Below are 21,788 nucleotides of genomic sequence, written 5' to 3'. Positions count from 1 at the left end.
GGTATTGGGGAGACAGATAAAATGTCTTGAAGTATCAATATTTTTTGTAGTCAAAGTAGAATGAATAATAGACCATGTCTGTTGTAGACTATAACAAGGATGGGGCAAGCAGGGGCCGTGGAAGGGAGGGGGCTGACAGGCCCCCACTTTTTTCAAAAACCATGTACAAAAACGTAAAACTGACCATATGATTGTGATTTTTTGCATGACCAGACCCCCATTTGAAAACCATTTGGCCCCTGAGGTACTTCGGTATGAGTTGGTTCTTTGAAATGTTCATTATGGAAAATGTTTTTATCTGATATCTTGAGGAAAAATTAAATGAAATCTTGCAAGAGTTTCAGATCACATGACCAAGGTCAAAGGTCATTTAGGATGAATGAACTTAGTAGAACATGCAGGGGGAATCAACATCAAAATCTTTAAATGTTATCATAACTTGAATAGTATCCAACCTTTTTTTCATTAAACGAGGACATAGGGGTATTCAAGGATCACTGATCATCTTGTAAGAGGTTCAGGCCACATGACCAAGTTCAAAGGTCATTTAGGGTCAATGTTCTTTGACTATTTCTGTCTCGCCCACCAGAGGTGAAGGCGAGACTTAGGGATCCAAATGTCGTCCGTCGTCGGTCCGTCACAAACCTGTAATGACACATAACTCCACAACCATAAGTCACTTTTCAACCAAACTTGGATGGTGGATGGACTTAGGGGATCTGCATGTTATGCTGCATTCTGAGGTCACATGGTAAGGTCAAAGGTCATTTTCAGGTCAACGTTAAAGTTTACATGCAAGACTCTTATGACACCTAACTCCACAACTGTAAGTCGCTTTTCAACCAAACTTGGATGGTAGATGGTCTTTGGGGACTTGCATGTTATGCTGCAGTCTGAGGTCATATGGTAAGGTCAAAGGTCATTTTCAGGTCAACGTTAAAGTTTACATGCAAGACTCTTAACTCCGCAACCGTAAGTCGCTTTTCAACCAAACTTGGATGGTAGATGGACTTGGGGGACCTGCATGTTATGCTGCAGTCGGAGGTCACATGGTAAGGTCAAAGGTCATTTTCAGGTCAACGTTAAAGTTTACATGCAAGACTCTCTTATGACACCTAACTCCGCAACAGTAAGTCGCTTTTCAACCAAACTTGGATGGTAGATGGACTTGGGGGACGTGCATGCTATGCTGCAGTCGGAGGTCACATGGTAAGGTCAAAGGTCATTTTCAGATCAACGTTAAAGTTTACATGCAAGACTCTTAAAGAGAAATTCCAGTAGTTGCAGTAAACACTAATTTCATGAGAAAGTCTGTAAAACAAGGCTAAATCTGGTACAGTTACATTAACTGAACTTTGTGAAATCTTGAAATCTACGCTGAAAAATGTTCACACTGAAGATCCCCAACACAATTTCTTCCAGAATCCTTTGGCAAATGCGTTTTATTTATACAAACAGACACTTTGGTCATTTCATTGGATTCTGTACGAACTCATTTTGATATCGTTACCAAAACTAGCATTTACCTTTAACTCCGCAACCGTATGTCGTTTTTCAACCAAACTTGGATTGTAGATGGACTTGGGGGACCTGCATGTTATGCTGCAGTCTGAGGTCATATGGTAAGGTCAAAGGTCATTTTCAGTTCAACGTTAAAGTTTACATGCAAGACCCTCTATGACACCTAACTCCGCAACCGTATGTCGTATGCGTCAATCGGAGGTCACATGGTAAGGTCAAAGGTCATTTTCAGGTCAACGTTAAAGTTTACATGCAGGATTTTATCTCCGCAACCATAAGTCGCTTTCCTACTAAACTTGGATGGTAGACTTCTTAGGCGACCTGCATGTTCTGCTGCAGTCGGAGGTCACATGGTAAAGTCAAAGGTCATTTTCAGGTCAACATTAAAGTTTACGTGCAAGGCTCTTATGACAAGTGTTATTCCATCCCAGTCATTTCACAATGAAGTTTCGATATAATCCTCTTGCGTGCCCTCACAAATCATGATACTAGAGGGCGCACTTCACCGTGACGCTGTGGATTCAGATGGCCTTTAAAATTTCGCTAAATTTCATGTTTTTGCTGACCAATATGTTACTTCTTACTTTGTAAGTTCGATTCGATTTGTGTTTGTCATCACATATGACTGACTCTCTTTCACGATCATTCGTTTGTTTTCCCCTCTCAATTTATTTCTCTTTTGTAAGTGCTTATTCTACCTATACTTCTTAATAGTTCATTGTAATACATATTTGAAATTTGTTACAGGCCACCTATTGTGTAAACATTGTTATTTCAATTCAGAATTTCTGCTATTGTAATAATGTTTTGTATTTTAATCATTTTATCTACAGTACTTTGTAAATCATTTTGTATCTGTTTGCTCGAAATGAATACCATTATTATTATTATTATGATATTTCTGGTTATTTTCATAAGTGGGCGAGACACAAAATTGCTTTTGCCTTGTTAAGAATATCAGCATCAATGTGATACATAACCTTCCAAAGTGTATGGATCTATAGCATGAAACCTTGACATAAAATCAAGTGTCACTGGTCATCTGGCATGAGTTGCATGTCAAAAGTCAAGGTCAAAGTTCATTAAGAACTTTAACCATTTTGTATCAACATTGAAATCTTTATCAAGGAGAAGTTTTTGAAACATTTTCATAACTTTGAAAGTAAATGGATCTATTTCATGAAACTTGGACTTCTCAACATGTGTGGGTTCTAGTCCTGCCCATGTTGATACAAGTCCAACAAAAAACTGTTTCTAGCTTTGTGCGTTAGCGTGCTTCACCGCTATATTCAGTGCAGGTGTCAATGTAGTTGGAAAACACTCAGTCCATCTGAAAGGAAGCAAATGTCGGTCCTGTGTATAGGAAAGTCAAAACCTTTGCACGTTGAGACCAATACACTATTTGTCAAAGAGTAGGGTGCTTATCTGCCATATTGCACCTGCCAGTCCCTGGCACCGGGTTGGTGCTTCAGCTGCTTGTAAAGTTAATCATGACTTTACGCACAACTGGAACGTTTTCTTGGGTTCCGAAGTTGTTTATAACTTTACAAAACATCTTTATTGAATACCCTCCTGGGCCCTGTTGCATAAAAGTTACTAGTAACTTTGCAATCGATAGGTAGCTTCCCTGAAGTCCTTGATTCTGATTAGCTGCTTAACATTGTTACCATGGTAGTTACCTTTCTATGGCAAAGTTACTTTAATAAAAAATTTTATGCAACAGGGCCCTGAAGGTGGCCTGTACTCAAGAGAGGAAGAAGAAGATAGTGAAAATTATTGAAACAGTCAGCTCTCATGTATGATTGTCAGTTTCCTTGTTTAACTTCTCTTTCTCTGCCCTTTTTTCTTTCTCTTCCCTTCCCTCCCAGACACACCAACCCCCGCATCACCAATGGTCAAGTCCACCCTTGCCTTGTTGTCCTCCAAGAGATCTGGCCCGTCTTGTCTGAGACGTGCACCAAGTACCAGGCGGACATCAGGGTCATCGAGAGATACTGCAGGTGCCTTCGGTTTGCCATCCGCTGCATAGGCAAATCGGCCGCTGCGTTACTCACGCCGCTGGTCACACAGGTAAGGACAAGGCAATGTAGGGTCCAAGATCTGGGCATGTCTTGCAAATAATTAGGATTGATGCGATCATCCACACCCATGGAAAGTCGGCAACGTCAACATCTAATGTGCATGTTTGTACAATTATTTTCGAGATACAATGTATACTGGTACATTCATGGTTTTCTTGGCAATTCATAATCTATGCTACTATTTGTTTACGAAAGCACAGGATGAAAATATCCTGTAGGCAATATTAGAACATTGATGGATTTTCCATGAAGTTGAGATCGATTGGATCAGTCGCTACTCTTTGTAAAGAGAGCAGTTCATGAAAGGACTTATTGAATGCTTTATCAAAGTATATTTTTTTCAAACAGTTACCATGGGACTTGTGTCACACACAAACAACTGCCCTATTTTCGTGCATTTACTACTTGAATTGTCTCATTAAAAGAGAATGAAACATTTGGAACAAGATAGCTTGTGCGAAAACGGAAAATCAAAGACACAGATCAACGAAAGTTTGAGAAAAATCGTACAAATAATGGGAAAGTTATGAGCATTTGAATATTGCGATCACTAATGCTATGGAGATTCTCACATTAGCAATGCCACAAAGATGTGTCATGTCACTTATAAACAACTCTCCCGATACTTTAGGATATATTTCACTTATAAACTGCCTCTTTTACCACATCTATCAGTAGATCATATATTCTTTCTATAGGAGGGCATACATGTATAATACAGATTTTTAAAGAATAAATCATTGATAAAGAGTTTGTACCACCATATGAAAAAGCAAAAAGAGACATATCGGGGTATTTTATAGTCCATCAAAGGGAAAGTTGTTCACATGTGACATCACACATCCTTGTCGCATTGCCAATGGGAGGATCTCCATAGCATTAGTGATTGCAATATTCAGATGCTCATAACTTTCTCATTATTTGTCCGATTTTTCTCCAACTTTCTTTGTTCTTATTCTTTGATTTTTCTGTTATGACACAAGCCTACTTGTTCCAAAGGTTTCATTCCCCTTAACTTTATTTGTGGATTCTTTTCTTTTTACGTGGGATCATGTAATACAGTTTCTACTCAATATATCATGGACAAAGTGTTTATGCCAAGTATGATAATGTGCAAAATGAGATCTTTTGGGGTTATCTTTAAGTGTCCAAAAGGGGAAATGGGGGAGGGGGAAGGTGTTTATATGTGACACAGCAAATTTTGGTTGCATTGCCTATGAGCCAATCCATAACAGCACTCCATATTAGTCAGCATTCTCAACACTATTCAAATGCCCATTTCTTCTTCTTTTTCAAACAATTCTCAAACTTCCATTGAGCATTTTTCTCTTTATTTTTTCAGTTTCGCACACCAGCGAACTTGTTCCAATGGTTTCAGTCTTCCCCTAGCCTTTAAACAAGGCCCTGTGTCTGTTGTAATATTTATATCACATACCTATCGACTGGAAAAAAAAGACCATTCGCAAAAAGCGTCGTGAGTGCGAGGATTTCCATTTCAGTCACAGGGCCTTTCGAAACCTGATTTGGGTTTCTTATGTTAACCATTCTTTCCGAGTCGAAATCGCTACCTGAGAGATAGCGGCCAATCAGCAAGCGTATTGCTCTCATCAATGAACCCCGTATGACCCTGTGCCGCAGAAGCAACACACCCCGTGCCAAGACATCATAGACACTGACGGTGCGGATTGGCGCATTGGCGGCATCAGCATGCTCATGAATAATTCATATATTCACGTCTTCACCAGATTCCATAAGGCCTCGCAACTAAAGTTGCTCGCTCTTATGCTCACTCAGGTATCGCCAGTTCTCTTTTTCGGCTGCTTGTCTCGTCTCAGCCATCGCTTGACGATGGAACTCATGCCCAGACTTCAACTTTATCTTTCATAATACAATTCAAAGTTTCAGTGAAGCCCCGCCCCCATCTCTTTGATTAATTTTCTGACCCAGACAAATTTTACTCTGTCTTCTGGTATTAAAAAAACAACATTAAAGATGTATGAGCGGAATTATGATTTTGAATGAAATATATTTTAATGGGCTAAATGAGATAGAGAAAGAAAACAAAAATTGACTAGCTGTGAACATTTTAGTATTTCAAATTGCACGTTCAAAAGAAAAATCTTTATTTTCTCATTAATACGTACTTGTCTCCATGGTTACCTGCATCAAATATACCTATTTTGTTTTTTGATATTGTGTTGTGAAGATTGTATTGATGACTGTTACTAATGTACTGATATTGATATTCCATGACGGGTGTCATTTGTTTTTTCTGGAAACAATATGAAATATAAAATGAGAATAAGCTACAATCCTTTGTGACTGAAATGTCAGTTCTATTATAAATGTCGTTCCAGATGATGGATAGGATCATTATCAGAGTTTTCTTCCTTTCAAGATCAGACATTATTGCCATTTCTTTGAGCTTTTTTTGGCGCTTTCTTGTCTTTCTTTTAGTAATAAAACTTATTTTGTTTGGCCAGAACATATCTCTGGCACGTAGATGCAGGAAAGGACTCAGAGACAAATTGATCTTGGCGCCCACTACATAGCTACTGTTTGCACTGAGGTGTCAAACTTTGTGGGTACCCTGCAAGAAGTGAAAAGTGAAAAGTTTGCCTTAGTCTGGCAGAGAGAGGGTGAGAGGGAGAGAGAGAGAGGAAAGGGAGAGGGCCGAGGAGGGGGTAAGCGCATTTGATTTTCTACAAATATTTTGTTTTCAGTCAGAACTAATTCTGGTCTCGCCTGCATAGCAGAGCGAGATTGTTGCCGCTGGTTTTGCAACGGCGACAGCAGCGTCACGAACATTGATATCTAAACGAAGGTTGACATTTGAATTGTCATCAGAATTTAGAAAGGGTGTGGACCTTTTTAATGAAAACTTGAATAGAATGGTAAAGCCTGCTCACACCTTTGCGTTTTGTGCTGCGTATCTTTGCGTAAGCCGAACGCAGTCTATCGCAGCTATAGGCAATATTGTGATATTGATACATCTTAACCAATGTTTTTGAAATGTTATACATGTACCTTTAACTAATCTTTCCATGAAACTAGGAGTTATTGGTATTGAGTATCAGTGATCATCTTGCATGAGTTCCAGGTCACATGATTAAGCTCAAAGGTCATTTTAGGTTAATAAACTTTTATTTTATAGTCAAACGACTTGTGTTTTTTGTGAAATATTTTTTATCTTAATATTTCATATTCACTGCTGCTTTTTATTTTTGTCTCACCTCCATAGCAGAGTGAGACTATACATGTAGGCACCGCTTTTCCAACGGCAGCGGCGTCAACACCAAAAGTTTTTGAAATGACACCATAACTTAGAAAGTTTGTGGATCTGGTTCTTGAAACTTGGACATAAGGTTAATCACGTATTACTGAACATCCTGCCTGAGTTTCAGGTCACATGAACAAGGTCAAAGGTCCATGTTGGGGGAATCAACATCAAAATCTTGACCCTATCTAGGCCGGGGTATTTTTGGAGCTCATGTGGTTAGGGGGTGCCTCCCAGGCCCCCCCTTGTGATCTCGACCGTTGGCCGCGCAATCGCGCCGAAAATTGGCACGCAGGTTATCTTGGACATAATCTACAGGACTATATAGTAATTTATTTCATGCGAATTGCTATTAAGCGATTATGCTAATTTATGCGTAATTAGTATGTGAAATCATGCTTTTCCCTCTAACTCCCTAAATAAAGCTCCAAACGGTCCAATTATTGGTATAAAAACTCTTTTTGGTGTTCCTAGCAAGTGTACATAAATAAAATGCGATATCAGATCAATTTCTTATGTCTTTTATTGTTTTTTGCAATTTTTTTTGGACCTTTTGTTTTCCATTGTTTTTTCAATGAAATTTGTTAGGGACTCTTCTGAGATAATAAACAGCATGAAATAAATACATTCAGACCAGCAAAACTAAAAATAATCGTACATTTATGATTTTGGCTTGAAAACAATTTGCATTAACTTTGTACATGAAATCACGTTTTTGAGCAATTTTTGGTCTGACATGCACTTACATGATGTTACGCAATTTCGGAACCGTGTACCCGGGTGACCCAAAACTGGTCTCAAAAGTTGTGCACAACTGGAAAGTAGAAAGTTAGCGAGCGGCGCGGTCAAAAAATTTTGCGCAGCAAAAATATTGCAAGAATTGTTGAAGGGGGCCTCCGAGGCCCCCCCTTGGCCTTGATAGGGTTAACCTAAGATTAAGTTTCTGAAATGTCATCATAACTTAGAAAATATATAGTCCTAGTTCATGAATCTTGGACATAAGGTCAATCAAGTATTAACATCCTGTGCTAGTTTCAAGTCACATGACCAAGGTCAAAGGTCATTTAGGGTCAATGAACTTTGGCCAAGTGGGGGGGTATCTGTTGAATTACCATCATAACTCTGTAAGTGTATTGGTCCAGTTCATAAAATTTTGTCATAAGAGTAATCAAGTATCAGTGAACATCCTCTGAGTTTCAGGTCACATGACCAAGGTCAAAGGTCAGTGAACTTTGGCCACATTGGGTATATTTGTTTAATACCCATCATAACTCTTAAAATGTATGGATCTAGTTTTTAAAAGTTGGACATCAGAGTAATCAAGTATCACTGAAAATCTCATGCGAGTTTCATGTCACATGACCAAAGTCAAAGTTCATTTAAGGTCATTGAACTTCGGCCATTTTAGAGGTAATTATTAGATTGCTGCCATAACTTTCAAAGTTTATAGATATAGTTTATAAAATGTGGATATAGGGGTAATCAAGTATCACTGACAAGCCTTAGGTCGCAGGATTAAGGTCAAATGTCATTTATTGTCAATGGATTATATAAATGGTGTTTTTTGTGAAAAAATATAGTATAGTATAGTATAGTATAGTATAGTATAGCAGTTTTCAAAATCAGCACTGCTGCTATATTGAATTGTGTGATGCAGGTGAGACTGGCAGAGGCATTCCACTTGTTCAATTGTATGCTTTGGAAATTTAACCATATTTCAGGGTGTGATTGAATAGTACTTTAACCCGCAAGGTAATCCGGACCCCAATTACCCGACCCGTATAATCAAACGATTTGATAATAAAAATGAAAGATGGCTGATAACTTCAGCGGCCGATCTCCACACGTGCTGTACGTAGGCAGTCCGTGGTCGTGGAGGCGGTATTTCCGAACTGTCTCGGGGCCGTGCGCAATGTACACGAGACAAAAATACGCTGGAATTTTGTTTTTTTTTAGGAAATATCGGCATCTTTAAAAGAATCTGGCTCGTAAGAAACACAGGATCCTGAGTAATCCGAATTCCTTCTTTCGTTTGTATGTTTGGATTTGTTTGTATTGTGTCGTATTCTTCCTTTTCAATTTCATCTATGCCAGACTGCGGTTGGAGAATGAACTCGGCCCGACCCGTCATCAGGGGCATACTGGCAAGTCGACCCGTAACCGTTGCGGTATCGGTTGCAACACTATGATTAAAGAGTAAAACCTCAGGGTACTGTAATGATTAAGTTTCTGTAGGTGTGACCGTATAATTCACTTTTAACCATTTATTATTTTGTTTCTCTATTTTGCTTCAACAGATGGTCGGTTTCTACCAGAGTCATATGCACTCGTGTTACCTCTACTTGGGCAGTATATTAGTGGACGAGTACGGGCAAGAACCTGCCTGTGTTCCAGTACTTATAGATATGTTACAGGTGAGGATGATAGCTCTATGTCAAAGTTCAAAGGTCATTGATTTAAACTGATGATAGAATCACACCATGAGGCTGTGAAACCGGCCGAGCATGAGGTCTGATTGGTCTGTTACACGCGAGATTATGGACTGTGTCAAAGTTCAAAGGTCATTGATTGAAACTGATGATAGAATCACACCATTAGGCTGTGTAGCCGGCCGAGCATGAGGTCTGATTGGTCCGTTACACGTGAGATTATGGACTGTGTCAAAGTTCAAAGGTCATTGATTGAAACTGATGATAGAATCACACCATTAGGCTGTGAAGCCGGCCGAGAACGAGGTCTGATTGGTTCGTTACACGTGAGATTATGGACTGTGTCAAAGTTCAAAGGTCATTGATTGAAACTGATGAATATAGAATCACATCATGAGGCTGTGTAGCCAGCCAAGTATGAGGTCTGATTGGTCCGTTACACGTGAAATTATGGACTTTGTTTCAAAGTTCAAAAGTTAAAGTTTATTGATTTCAAATGAAATTGAGGCTGGAAATATACTCCCCTTTGATTTTTTCTTGAAAATTTTGCATCAACTCTTTGACACCAATGACAGTTATGAATTTGCATTGGAATTGTAAATGAAATGAAATTTTTGACCAATTCTGTGTTTAATTTTCACATAAATGTAGCTTGATTAAGGAACCTGGTGGGTGTTTCATAAAGCCGTTCGTAAGTTAAAGGGAAAGTCGACCCTGACAAAAAGTTTATTGTAAAAATAGCAGAAAAATAATAAAAAATATTGACGAAGGTTTGAGAAAAATTTATCAAATAATTAAAAAGTTATTAGAATTTCAATTATTTGATTTGTGACGTCATATGCGAGCAGCATTCTTACAAAGCGAATGGTAAAAAAATCAATGAAATGTCATTTTCTCAGAAAATTCAAAATGGTTTTCACTGTACCTTTTGTATATCAATAGACAAATCATTTCACACCCGATCATGGAAGGAAAACATAATTAAGTCATCAAGAACCATAAAAAATTGAAATGCATGCATTTTATATTACATAACACATGGGGCAGCTGCTCGTTTATGACGTCACAAATCCAAAACTTTGAACTCTAATAACTTTCTTATTCTTTAACGGATTTTCCTCAAACCTTCACCAATAATTTGTACTATTATTTCTGCTATTTTTACAAGTTTTTATCAGGGTGAACTTCCCCTTTAATAGCGACTTTAAGAATGACTGGCGATCGTTTCTTGTGGTAAATTGTGTACTCCTAAATTCTCATTGGCGATGGTTTAAAGTCGCTCTTAACTTACAAACAGCTTTATGAAACATCCACCGCGCGATCAACGGCCGAGATCATAAGGGGGGGGGGCCCCAGTCTTCTTAGGCGTTGAAAAAGCCCAGTCTATTTAGGGTTAAAACCCTGTAGCTTTAGGGGTGCTACTATCAGGAGTCCCTGCTGGGGCACTGCCCTTGGTCCATCGAAAAAGGGTCTGCAAAATGTTTCTATTTCAAATTTCCAAGTGGCTTGAAGTTGAAAGAAATTCTTGAGGGCCATTAGAGGCTAAAATGACCCCACAAGTGTGTTCTATGTACATAGAGAGTGTAATTCTGAATATTCTTTAAATCCTCTAATGGCTCTCCAGAATGCTATTTTCCTTTGGCAAGGGGATCTGCCCCCCCCCCCCCCCTTGACAACCTCGTCAGAGACGCTGCCCCCGAACCCTTTAACCTGGACCTCCGGCCAAGGGTGTTCCTTTTTCAAATGCTGGCAGATATGTGATATCATTAAAATGAAACTCATCTCTGAGATGGTCGTAGAGACAATAACGAAAATACATGCCTATCAATTTTTCCTTGTTTTCCTGTCAATTTCAAATATTGCTTTCTTTTTCAAGTACACATACTCAAATAATTTCTCTCTAATCATATCGCAGTGTTAACAGTGTCGACTTCATAATGTGTTGTATATAATGCATTCTTTTATTGCTGATGTGGTTTACGGTACACCATGTGGAGTGTTATAGAAACAGTGGATAGAAGAAGAGAAGAAGTGGATAGGCGAGAAAGTGGAATTTTGAGAGTAGAGTATTCTTTCTTGAAAATAGTCCTGAAAAGGACTGTAAACCAGAAGGAATGTTCAGAAGGAACGTCGAGTCTCTCTACTACTCATCATCTCTACTCACCGACTCAAGCCAGCATCTCCTCATCAGCTCTACTACTCAAGCTGTTCTCACTGAACATTCCTTCTGGTTTACAGTCCTTTTCAGGACTATTTTCAAGAAAGAATACTCTACTCTCAAAATTCCACTTTCTCGCCTATCCACTTCTTCTCTTCTTCTATCCACTGTTTCTATAACACTCCACATGGTGTACCGTAAACCACATCAGCAATTGTACATGCCACCATGCAAACCTTCAAACAACATCTGCATTCTTTTATGTATATATGTATTGTGCAGGGCCCTGGTTGACAACAGTGTCTAAACCACTGAACAGGATACCCTGGGCCCGGACCCTGGGTAAAGAAGACAAATAAAATAAAACAAAACAGTACAAGATAATTATCAGAGAAACACAATGGCTCGTGCGTCACACCTTAAAAAGGTCTCAAGACGTTCAGGCAAGGTCGCCTGAGGTAGGGAAAATGCAATAATTGAAGAGAGTAGACAGCCTTGAGCAGTAGACTGGGAGAATGGTCAATTAGAGAGTAGTCGGGAAGAGATCTGGTGAAAGGAAAAGAAAATAGAAAGTGAGAAGAAAGGAAAGGTTGTAAGGATTTGGCTACAGCTCCAGGGTAGAAATAAGCATTAAAGACTGTATACATGTACACAGGGCTTAGTGAAAATAGATATGATACATCCAATACATTGGGATACTGATTATTTTATTATGTGCGTTTGATCTGAATCCTACAAGGAGTTTATAAAGAAAAAAAAAACAACACTTCTAGAGCTTTTTTTGTAGATTTGTATAGCCAAATTCATGAACTAAAAAAAAATGGAATAATTTTGGAATAGTCACATAAGCAATTTATTTACTGTACATGAGCAATAACCCCCCCCCCTTCCCTTCCCCCGTCTTTCTCCCCTCTCCCAAGTCTTATTGGGGATCAAACATCATATTCAGGGAAAATCTGGTGTTTTGCTTTTGAACAATAGTCGGTATGTGAAATTTGGAACATGCATGTATCACTCCACCTGTGGAGGAATGGAGGGGGGGGGGGGTGGGGGAATCACTGCCCCGCCCCCAGCCATAATATACTTTGCAACTTAAAAAACTTTGAGGAGTGTCTGCTCTTAATTTCATGTATTATCTCATCTTTATTAAGCTTGATTATCATGAATTATATGTTTGCTTATTTAATATTTTCTTTTAATGATGTCTCCTGTTGGCGATCGTGGTTTATATTTTGATTTGTATATATAAAATTTATTTCTCGCTTGTCATAGTTTGAGGAGCCCTCAATATGCAAGCTTAGCTTTTTAGTGGGATCCTCCATTTTCACAAATTGTAAATCACAAATCCTTTACACAAGATTATTTTGTATGTAACTTTCTCTATAACATGTCTTTTTCAAGTTGATTTTATGACCTTGGTATATTTTTTTATGATGTCGACTTGTTATGATTGTATTTATTTTATTTATATTTTTTTGAAAATGAAATTTCTCTTTAATGAATATGATGAATTGTTTCCATACAAATGCAGGCATTTATGGGACCAACGTACACCATTCTCCAAGAACCATTGGGTCTGCGCAGTCACCCAGACACAGTGGATGATTTCTTCAGGTTATGTACAAGGTACAGTACATATCATTTATTTCCCCCCCCAGAATGCTTATAATATATTTTTACCTGAAGAAGTTAGGGGGGAGGCTGATTCTGCCCCCCTTGACATTTTTCGCGATAAATCTGCCGTGCAAATTTTTTTGACCGTGTCGGTCGTCGAAATAGCCCAGTCTATTATCAGTATGTCACACTATTGTGATAGTGAAAATGAGTACACTGTTTCAGCATTTCACAACCACTAACATTTCTGATGGTGAATTACTAGTATTTACAATTGCCCCATTCATACACTTCCGTGTTGGTTACTCCAAAGATGTTCCCTAGCTATCCTTCAGTCTCCAGCTATGCAGTCTATAGTACCAAGATCCAGACTGGGGTTCGGGTAGGCTTTGTGGTGTTTTAGTGCTGTTGATAGTGGAAATAATCACACTTTTGCTCAGTTTCACATTTTAGTCCCAACCATAAATATTTCTGTTGGCTGTTTTTTGCCACTGTCCCATTCACGCACTTCTTGTTAGGTTACTCCAAAGCTGTCCCCGAGCTATCTTTCAGTGGCTATGCAGTCTATACCACCATGTTCCAGGTTAGGATTAGGGTATGTTTTGTGGCGATTTAATGCTGTTGATAGTGGAAATAATCAAATAGTTCCATATGCACCCCCACTAAAAATAACAAAAGAGAGTTGTTGAGACTTCCAGTTTGTTCACTTCAGATTTTTTAATGACTTTTTAACTGTTGCTTACCTTGGGGTTGGGACTCGAACTCATCTCGATTTATCTGCAGTCAAGACTTTCCCGCTATGCTAGCGAGAAGCGCTGATACCGGAAGGGGTATTTTAACGATTATCAGCCAATAGTTTGACTAGTCATGACTCACAGACCCTTTACTGACTAAATAAACTGTGTCTATGGACAATTACACGCATTAGATCCTGCTCAAAATTTGACAGAATAAAGCCATATTTTGGTATGTATTTCCACTTCCCCATCATATATGTTCTATATTAGAGCTAGATATATTATTCTGAACCCTCTCCATTTTTCTATTTTCAATTTTAGTGGGGGTTGCATATGGAACTCTTACCGGAAATAATCACAATTTTGCTCAATTTCACACTCTAGTCCAAACAACAAACATTTCTGTTGTTGAAATATTAAACATGGTCCCATTTGTACATTTCTGCGTAGGTTACTCCAGAGATGTCCCCTAGCTATCCTTCAGTCCCCAGCTATGCAGTCTATACTACCATGTGCCATTGCAGCTGTTACACTAGATCACAGAGAGGCCAACGCTTCAGTCATGAAATTCTTCACGGAAGTCATCCAGTGCGGAAAGGAAAGATGGGTGAGATTGGAAAATAAGTTCGTTGATTTATTTTCACGCTTTAAAGAACACATGGAAACAAGTGAAGTCTGTCTAGGAAGACTAACCCAAGGGAGACATGAAAAGATTTTATGAGCTGGGTCCTATTCACACAAAAGTTAGCAATCAATGGTATGCTTGATTTTACGATTGATTTGTACATTGTAGCCAATGCAATCAATCATAAAAAAAAATGTTAAATGATTGCTAAACTTTGTGTTACGGGCCCCAGGCCAGGGGGGTGTTTCACAAAGATTTAAGTATGACTTAGAGTCGCACTTAAATAATGAGTTGCGTACGGTATGAAAGGCTTGACCGCATTGGTCAGATTGTGTGATGAGGACGCGCACTAATGCGTATCAATAAGATCGCGCGTTGCATATCATGTACGCGTCGGCATTTAAGTGCGACTTAAGTCATGCTTAAATCTTTGTGAAACACCCCCCCCCCAGGTGGTATTTCTGGACAGATTCCTGTTAAGGGTCTTTCAAGGAAGAATGCTTTTCAAGGGAAATCTAAACTCTAGGCCCCTTCTTACAAAGAGTTACGATCAACCTGATCAACCACAGCTATGGATGGCCAGCAACGTCAACATCTGAAATGCAAATTTATTCAAAATGTGTTCTAGATATGATGTTTATTCATACATTCATCATTCTCTTGAAGATTCAGTTAGATGCTCTGTTTTATTTGGAGATTTGCAAATTTCCTTTAATGATAATGATATAGGGTATTTGTATTGCGCACATATCGACCCTGTTAGGTGCTCGAGGCGCTCCTATATTACCCGGCTAAGCTAGGCGTTCATAGCGCACACAGCTTTTTAAGGAATTACTCCCTACCGGTACCCATTTACCTCACCTGGGTTGAGTGCAGCACATTGTGGATCAGTTTCTTGCTGAAGGAAATTATGCTATGGCTGGGATTCGAACCCACGACCCTGTTTCAAAGACCGAAGACTAATCCACTGGGCCACAACGCTCCACTTTAGAAAAAATATAGGGTATGGATGACTTTCCATACAGTTGCGATTGATTAGATCAATTGTACCTCTTTGTAAGACGGGGCTCTGGTCTTTATTTACAGGTAGTCCTATACAAGTGGTTGCTGAAACAACTTTGAATTTACAATGTTTTGTAGTAAGAGCTTCATTATCAAAGATGTTTTTGGAAGTTATGAAGATCCTAAGCTTGTAAAGGATTTTCTGAACATTATGTCAAAATCTATCACAAATTAGACACTAGTTTTTAAAAGGTCAAAAATTGTTGCTCGCTCGCTTTGCTCCTGTTTCCGTGCAGCTTTTCAGAAACGGAACCCCACGCGCCATGTCTGGTCCCCTGAAACACTTTTGCAAAAATGCAACAAAAAACCCCCCAGTTATCTAAGGCCTACTATAAAGCAGTCAATTATTTCCCTTATTTCCTTCGTTCTTCCTCTTCTGTCAGATCCCTACGTTGATCATATTCCAATAATTTAATTCATGGCCCCCGTACTAAGACCCGATATGGTGATCATGCATTTTCTGTAATTGCTCCCACCCTCTTGAATAAACTCCCAACTCATATCCAAAATGCTCCCTCCGTGGAAATTTTCAAATTGTCACTTAAAACTCACCTTTTCTCATAACTTGTTCTCTTTTTCTTTTCTCCTTTTTAATGGATTGACTGTATATTATTATAATCTGTCAACCTGTGCACTTTGAAACACCAGTATAAAGCGCCCTACAAATGTTATTATCATTATTATTATTCAATTTTTGTGTTTCTGAACGATAGAAATATTTCTCGCCCCTCCATTACAGGAATCAGAAGACTACGAACAGAGAAAAGCTGCTGTGAACGCCATTTTCCAGGAGTATGGCGAAGCCTTGATGAAAGCTATAATGGAAGCGTGTTCGTTCTACCTACCAGCCTACCGTATGCCGGATCACGGCGAAGTTATCTTCCATTTGCTGGAGTACGATAGAGAGGTGAGTATGGTGTATAGTTCAGAAATATTGTTGAACCCATCGGCAGAAGAAAAGTTTTTATTACAGTAACTTTTTCTATCCAATGGCACCTGGGTTCTGAATTTTAGATACATCGTTTCGCCTCTAGTGTGAATATGAAATGAGATGCCATCTGAAATGCATGTCCTTTCAAAGAGAAGCAAGGATATTGATGTGCTTATATCAGGGCCCCGTCTTACAAAGAGTTACGATTGATCCAATCAATCGTAATTGATCCAATCAATCATAACTCTATGGAAATCTATCAGTGTCATAATTGATTCTACAGGAAATTTAAACAAAGAGAAGCACAGTGAATTTTTCAGAAAACAATGAAGGCATGAATATATATCATAGAAAGTTTTTTGGAAAAAAATATGCATAAGAATGTTGACGTTACTGGCCGTCCATAGTTGTGATTAATCGGATCAATCGCAACTGTTTTATAAGACGGGGCCTTGGGTGCACACACTGGATACAGCAGTGGTGTCATAATAAAAAGCAGAGTTTGCCCTCTCGGTCTGTATGATTCAAGGAAATCATTGGAATTCGATCAAATTTCCACCACAATTCAACTGTTAACCATTTAATAAAACAAATAATGCACTGGGTTAGATTCAAGATGCAAGTGGAGCTATAGGTGTCTTGGGTATTCACAATATAATACACAAGCAGGAGGAGCTTCAATACCCTTGTGATGATAATGCATGGTTTTGAAACGAAACTGATATACAACGGATCCATATTGTTTTTTTTTCATAAAATGAATAATACAAGAAAGTGCATTACTATAGAAATAATGCTCAGTTATGAATGTATCAGCACTTGAGGTATGTACAAAGTGTAGTAGCTTGTGCATAACATTGTGAATATCTGATGGCTGCATCAACACTAACGTTACAAATTAACACAATGCATTATTTGTTTTATGAGTGGGTCAACAGTATGAATTTTTGTGCTAATTTGGAAAACGTGCCCCAAATTTCCTCAAATGGCATAGACCAAGAGGTTGCATCTGCTTTCTACATATTATTTTCACTAATTGAAAGCAGCATTTCTTACTAATGACTATGTTGTGTATTGTTTGCACGAGTTGAAGGTGGTATTTCTTATTAATGCCTATGCAGTGTATTATCTGTACTGATTGCGTTGGTTCATACTTCATACTAATACCCTGTTGTATATTATTTGCACTAAGTGAAGGGGATATTTCTTACCTATGCCCTGTTGTGTATTATCTGTTCTGATTGAAGGCATTTGTTCATAGAAATACCCTGTTGTAAAGGATTTGCACTAATTGAAGGCGGTACTTATTGCCAATGTCTATATTGTGTATTATCTGTACTGATTGAAGGTGGTAATTCTAATTAATATCTTGTTGCATATTGTTTGCACTATTAAACTGAGGGCAGTATTTCTTACTAATACCCTGTTGCCAAGTTGTGTATTATCTGTACAAATTATAGGCAGTATTTTTTACTAATGCCCTGTGGCGTATTATTTGCACCAATTGGAGATAATAATTAATATTATAAAACGGGTTCAAGGATGTAGCCAATGGTGAGTGCGTATTCAAGTCACGTGTTCATGCTTTAATTATGCGCAACCTTCCAGTCGTGCATTTTTCGTGCAGCACTGTGCATTTTTTGTGCAGCACTATGCAATTTTTGTGCAGCATTAGTTCCAATAGCACGTAAAAACTGATACGCGTTCAGTAAAAGAGGCTGGCTAGGATTTTGATGCGCTTACTTAGGCGCGCATAGTAGATACGCCTGTGATGTCATAATTGATAGTCTTGTGATCTCTTCGTCTGTGCGATCGTACACAAGTTGGAGGGATTTGAACAAGATTTCCATGAAAAATTCTTTTTGCCGACCCGTTTTATAAAACAATTAATGCACATTTGAAGATTCGTGATGTTAGTGACGATGCGAGCAACTCTCGGGCATTCACAATATTATGCAAAAGCACTCGGCGCAAGCGCCTCTTGCTTTCGCATAATTGTAAATACCCTCGAGTGTGCTGCATCGTCATAACACACTCATAAATGTGCATTAATTGTATAATATTAAGCCCTGTTGTGTATAATATTAACAGATTACAAATGAATTTGATTGATATGGGTGGGAAAGAGTGTGCCTAAAGGGGAATGAAATCTTTGGAACAAGTTGGCTTTTGTGGAATCAGAAAAATCAAAGAATGAGATCAAAGAAAGTTTGAAAAAAGCATACAAATAATGCGAAAAGTTATGAGCATTTAAATACTGTGATCCCTAGTGCTATGGACATCCTCCCATTGGTAATGCAACAAGTATTTGTGATGTCACATGTGAACAACTTTTCCTTTGATGTACTATAAAATACCACGAAAATGTGTATTTTTGCTCTTTCTAATGGTTATACAAACTCTTTATCCATAATGTATTCTTTGAAAATACAGTATTACATGCCCTCCTAAAGAAAGAATACATGATCTACTGATATCTACATGTAGATGTGAGAAAAGAGGGAGTTTAAGTGAAATATATAGAAAAGTAAAGGGAAAGTTGCTTGCATGGGACATCACACATCTTTGTCACATTGCCAATAGGAGGATCAACAGTACAATAATGATCTAAACTTCAAATGCTTTTTGTCTTATTTATTCAATTTTTCTCAAACTTTCGTTTATCTGTTTTTCTAGATTTTTCTGTTTATGCACAAGCAATCTCATTTCAAGGGTTTCATTTTCCTTTGATAAGCTAATCCTAGCAAAGTTTGACACTTCCTGGCTGCCATGAGTTTAAAGAGAAATGCCAGTAGTTGCAGTAAACACTGATTTCATGAGAAAGTCTGTAAAACCAGGCTTAATTGTCAGTATATCATTGAGGATCTAGATCTGGTACAGTTACATAAAATGAACTTTGTGAAATCTTGAAATCTACGCTGAAAAATGTTCACACTGAAGATCACCAACACAGATAGGCACACGTGGGACAGTGTATTATTCTTGCTGGAATAAAGACCCGGCGGAAGTGACCGAATCCGCGCTTATTTCTCAGCAATTACACAGTTTCTTCCAGAATCCTTTGGCACATATTTTTTATTCATACAAACAGACACTTGGGTTGTCATTATATTAGATTCTGTAAAAAGTCATTTTGAGATCGTTACCAAAACTGGAATTTATCTTTAATCATCACAAGTAGAAGAGCAGTGAGTAGCTGCAAACATTCTTTGGGATTAAAACTTTTACTTGTTTTCTGTGTAATGAACTACTCACACTGCCTTTAATCTATACGGAAGCCAGTGACTTGAGGAGGTGGTGTGATAATTTATCTTGCCGTGTTGACATAATAACGTTTACATGGAGGCATACCCTATCTCGCCTAGTCGACTTACAATAAGTTATATGTCAACATTGCAGGATATGTTGTCTTGTCAAGTCGACTTGTGAAAGTTGTACATGTACATGTATATCAACATGGCGAGATAAGTTATCTAGCTAAGTTGACATAAGTTTAGTTTTTTAAAATGCTGTATGTTAACATGTTAGAATATGTTATCTAGTGAAGTCACTTGTGAAAAGTTGTATTTGAGCATGGTGGCAAGATTTAAAGGTCAAGTCCACCTCAGAAAAATGTTGATTTGAATTAATATAGAAAAATCAGACGAGCACAAAGCTGAAAATTTCATCAAAATCGGATGTAAAATAAGAAAGTTATGACATATTAAAGTTTCGCTTACTTTTAACATTATATATTAAAACGAGCCAGTTACATCCAGATGAGAGAGTCGATGATGTCACCCACTCACTATTTCTTTTGTTTTTTATTGTTTAAATTATACAATATTTCAATTTTTACGAATTTGACGATTAGGACCTCCTTGCCTGAAGAACAAAATGTGAAAATGATGGAATTCCACATATGTTCAGGGAGGAATAAAACTTCATTTCACATGACAATGACGAGAAAATCAAAATATTTCATATTTCATATAACAAAATACAAAAGAAATAGTGAGTGATGTCATCAGTTCCCTCATTTGCATACCGACCGAAATGTGCATATAACTGTTTAGTGAAATGAAGCGAAAATTTAAAGTGTCATAACTTTCTTATTTTACATCCGATTTTGATGAAATTTTCAGTGTTATGCTTGTTGAATTTTTCTCTTTTTATTCAAATGAAGTTTTTGTTGGGGTGGACTTGTCCTTTAAAGAAAAAAAATCTTGCCTCGTTGACATACATGTACATGCGCCGCTTTTCATATGTTAACTTGGCAAGATAATGTATCTCGCCATATTTACATTCAACATTTCATAATGACACACAAGTTTTTATATATGTCGTTTTGGTGAAATAACATATCTCTCCATGTTTGCTTTAAAACATAATAAAAATAACAGGCATTTGTATTGCGCCATCTATCTAGAAACAATCTGTTCCGAGGCACGTTATTATTATTATCCAGGCCTTGATATAATATGAAAAGACAAATTATCTCACCATATCTTTAAAAAGTCAATGGCTCTGTAAAGCTTCAGTAAATCTATGAGTGGGTGACACTTGTAATGAAGACTTTTGCAATTCTATTAACCATTCCATGAACTGTAAAATCACAGAATTGGATAATTGATTCAGCATTAATGTAGACGAAGGGGGAAGGCTAACAAGAAAATGCGATTGTGTTTATGCAAGGGCGTAATACTTTGCGTAAACTATTCTTGAAAGATTTAGGAGCATCGATGTTACAATGTTCAGTCGAAGGGAAGGATATCTTGTAGGCGACTTACAAGTATAAAAGTTCAGAGAAAATTCATATGTAGAAGTCCTGAAGCCCTGGAATCTCAGAAATGCCTCACATTGTGGTATATACCCCCTCCTGTTTAATAGATGCAGACTACATGTATGTTACAGTAGAAAACACTGTCCCTTGGATAGGATGTCAAAGGGGAATGAAACCTTTGGAACAAGCAGGCTTGTTTGGAAAAAGAAAATCAAAGAAGAACAAAGAAAGTTTGAGAAAAATTGGACAAGTAATAGAGAAAGCTGTGAGCATTTGAATATTGTGATCACTAATGCTATGGAGATCCTCCAATTGACAACGTAACAAAGATGTGTGATTTCACATGTGAACTCTCACTTTGATGGACTATAAAATACCCCTAAAATGTCTCTTTTGCTCTTTCTTATGGTGATATGGTGATACAAACTCTTTATCCATAATGTATTTGAAAATCTGTATTACATGCCCTCCTACACTTGTAAAGAATACATGATCTACTGATAGATGTGATAAAAGATTTCACCTGCGTCACCTATGGTCCATAATTGGTATTCGCAATAGCGAAAAAAGAAAAATACACAGGAAGGATGA

General features: G+C 37.9%; 1 protein-coding gene across 1 annotated transcript in view; it reads left to right on the top strand.

Annotated features, from left to right (window-relative positions):
• Nucleotides 1–21,788, top strand: part of LOC121406344 (transportin-3-like) — a 71,530-nt gene that overhangs the window by 41,188 nt on the left and 8,554 nt on the right. Inside the window, exons 15-19 of the mRNA XM_041597380.1 lie at nt 3,390–3,591; nt 9,177–9,293; nt 12,998–13,092; nt 14,268–14,424; nt 16,244–16,411. Of these exons, the coding sequence (XP_041453314.1) occupies nt 3,390–3,591; nt 9,177–9,293; nt 12,998–13,092; nt 14,268–14,424; nt 16,244–16,411 (739 nt within the window). The remainder of the gene's footprint in view (nt 1–3,389; nt 3,592–9,176; nt 9,294–12,997; nt 13,093–14,267; nt 14,425–16,243; nt 16,412–21,788) is intronic.

This window comes from Lytechinus variegatus, chromosome 19, assembly GCF_018143015.1.
Source record: "Lytechinus variegatus isolate NC3 chromosome 19, Lvar_3.0, whole genome shotgun sequence".
NCBI classification, from domain to species: Eukaryota; Metazoa; Echinodermata; class Echinoidea; order Temnopleuroida; family Toxopneustidae; genus Lytechinus; species Lytechinus variegatus.
This window is presented reverse-complemented; position numbering and strand designations above follow the sequence as displayed.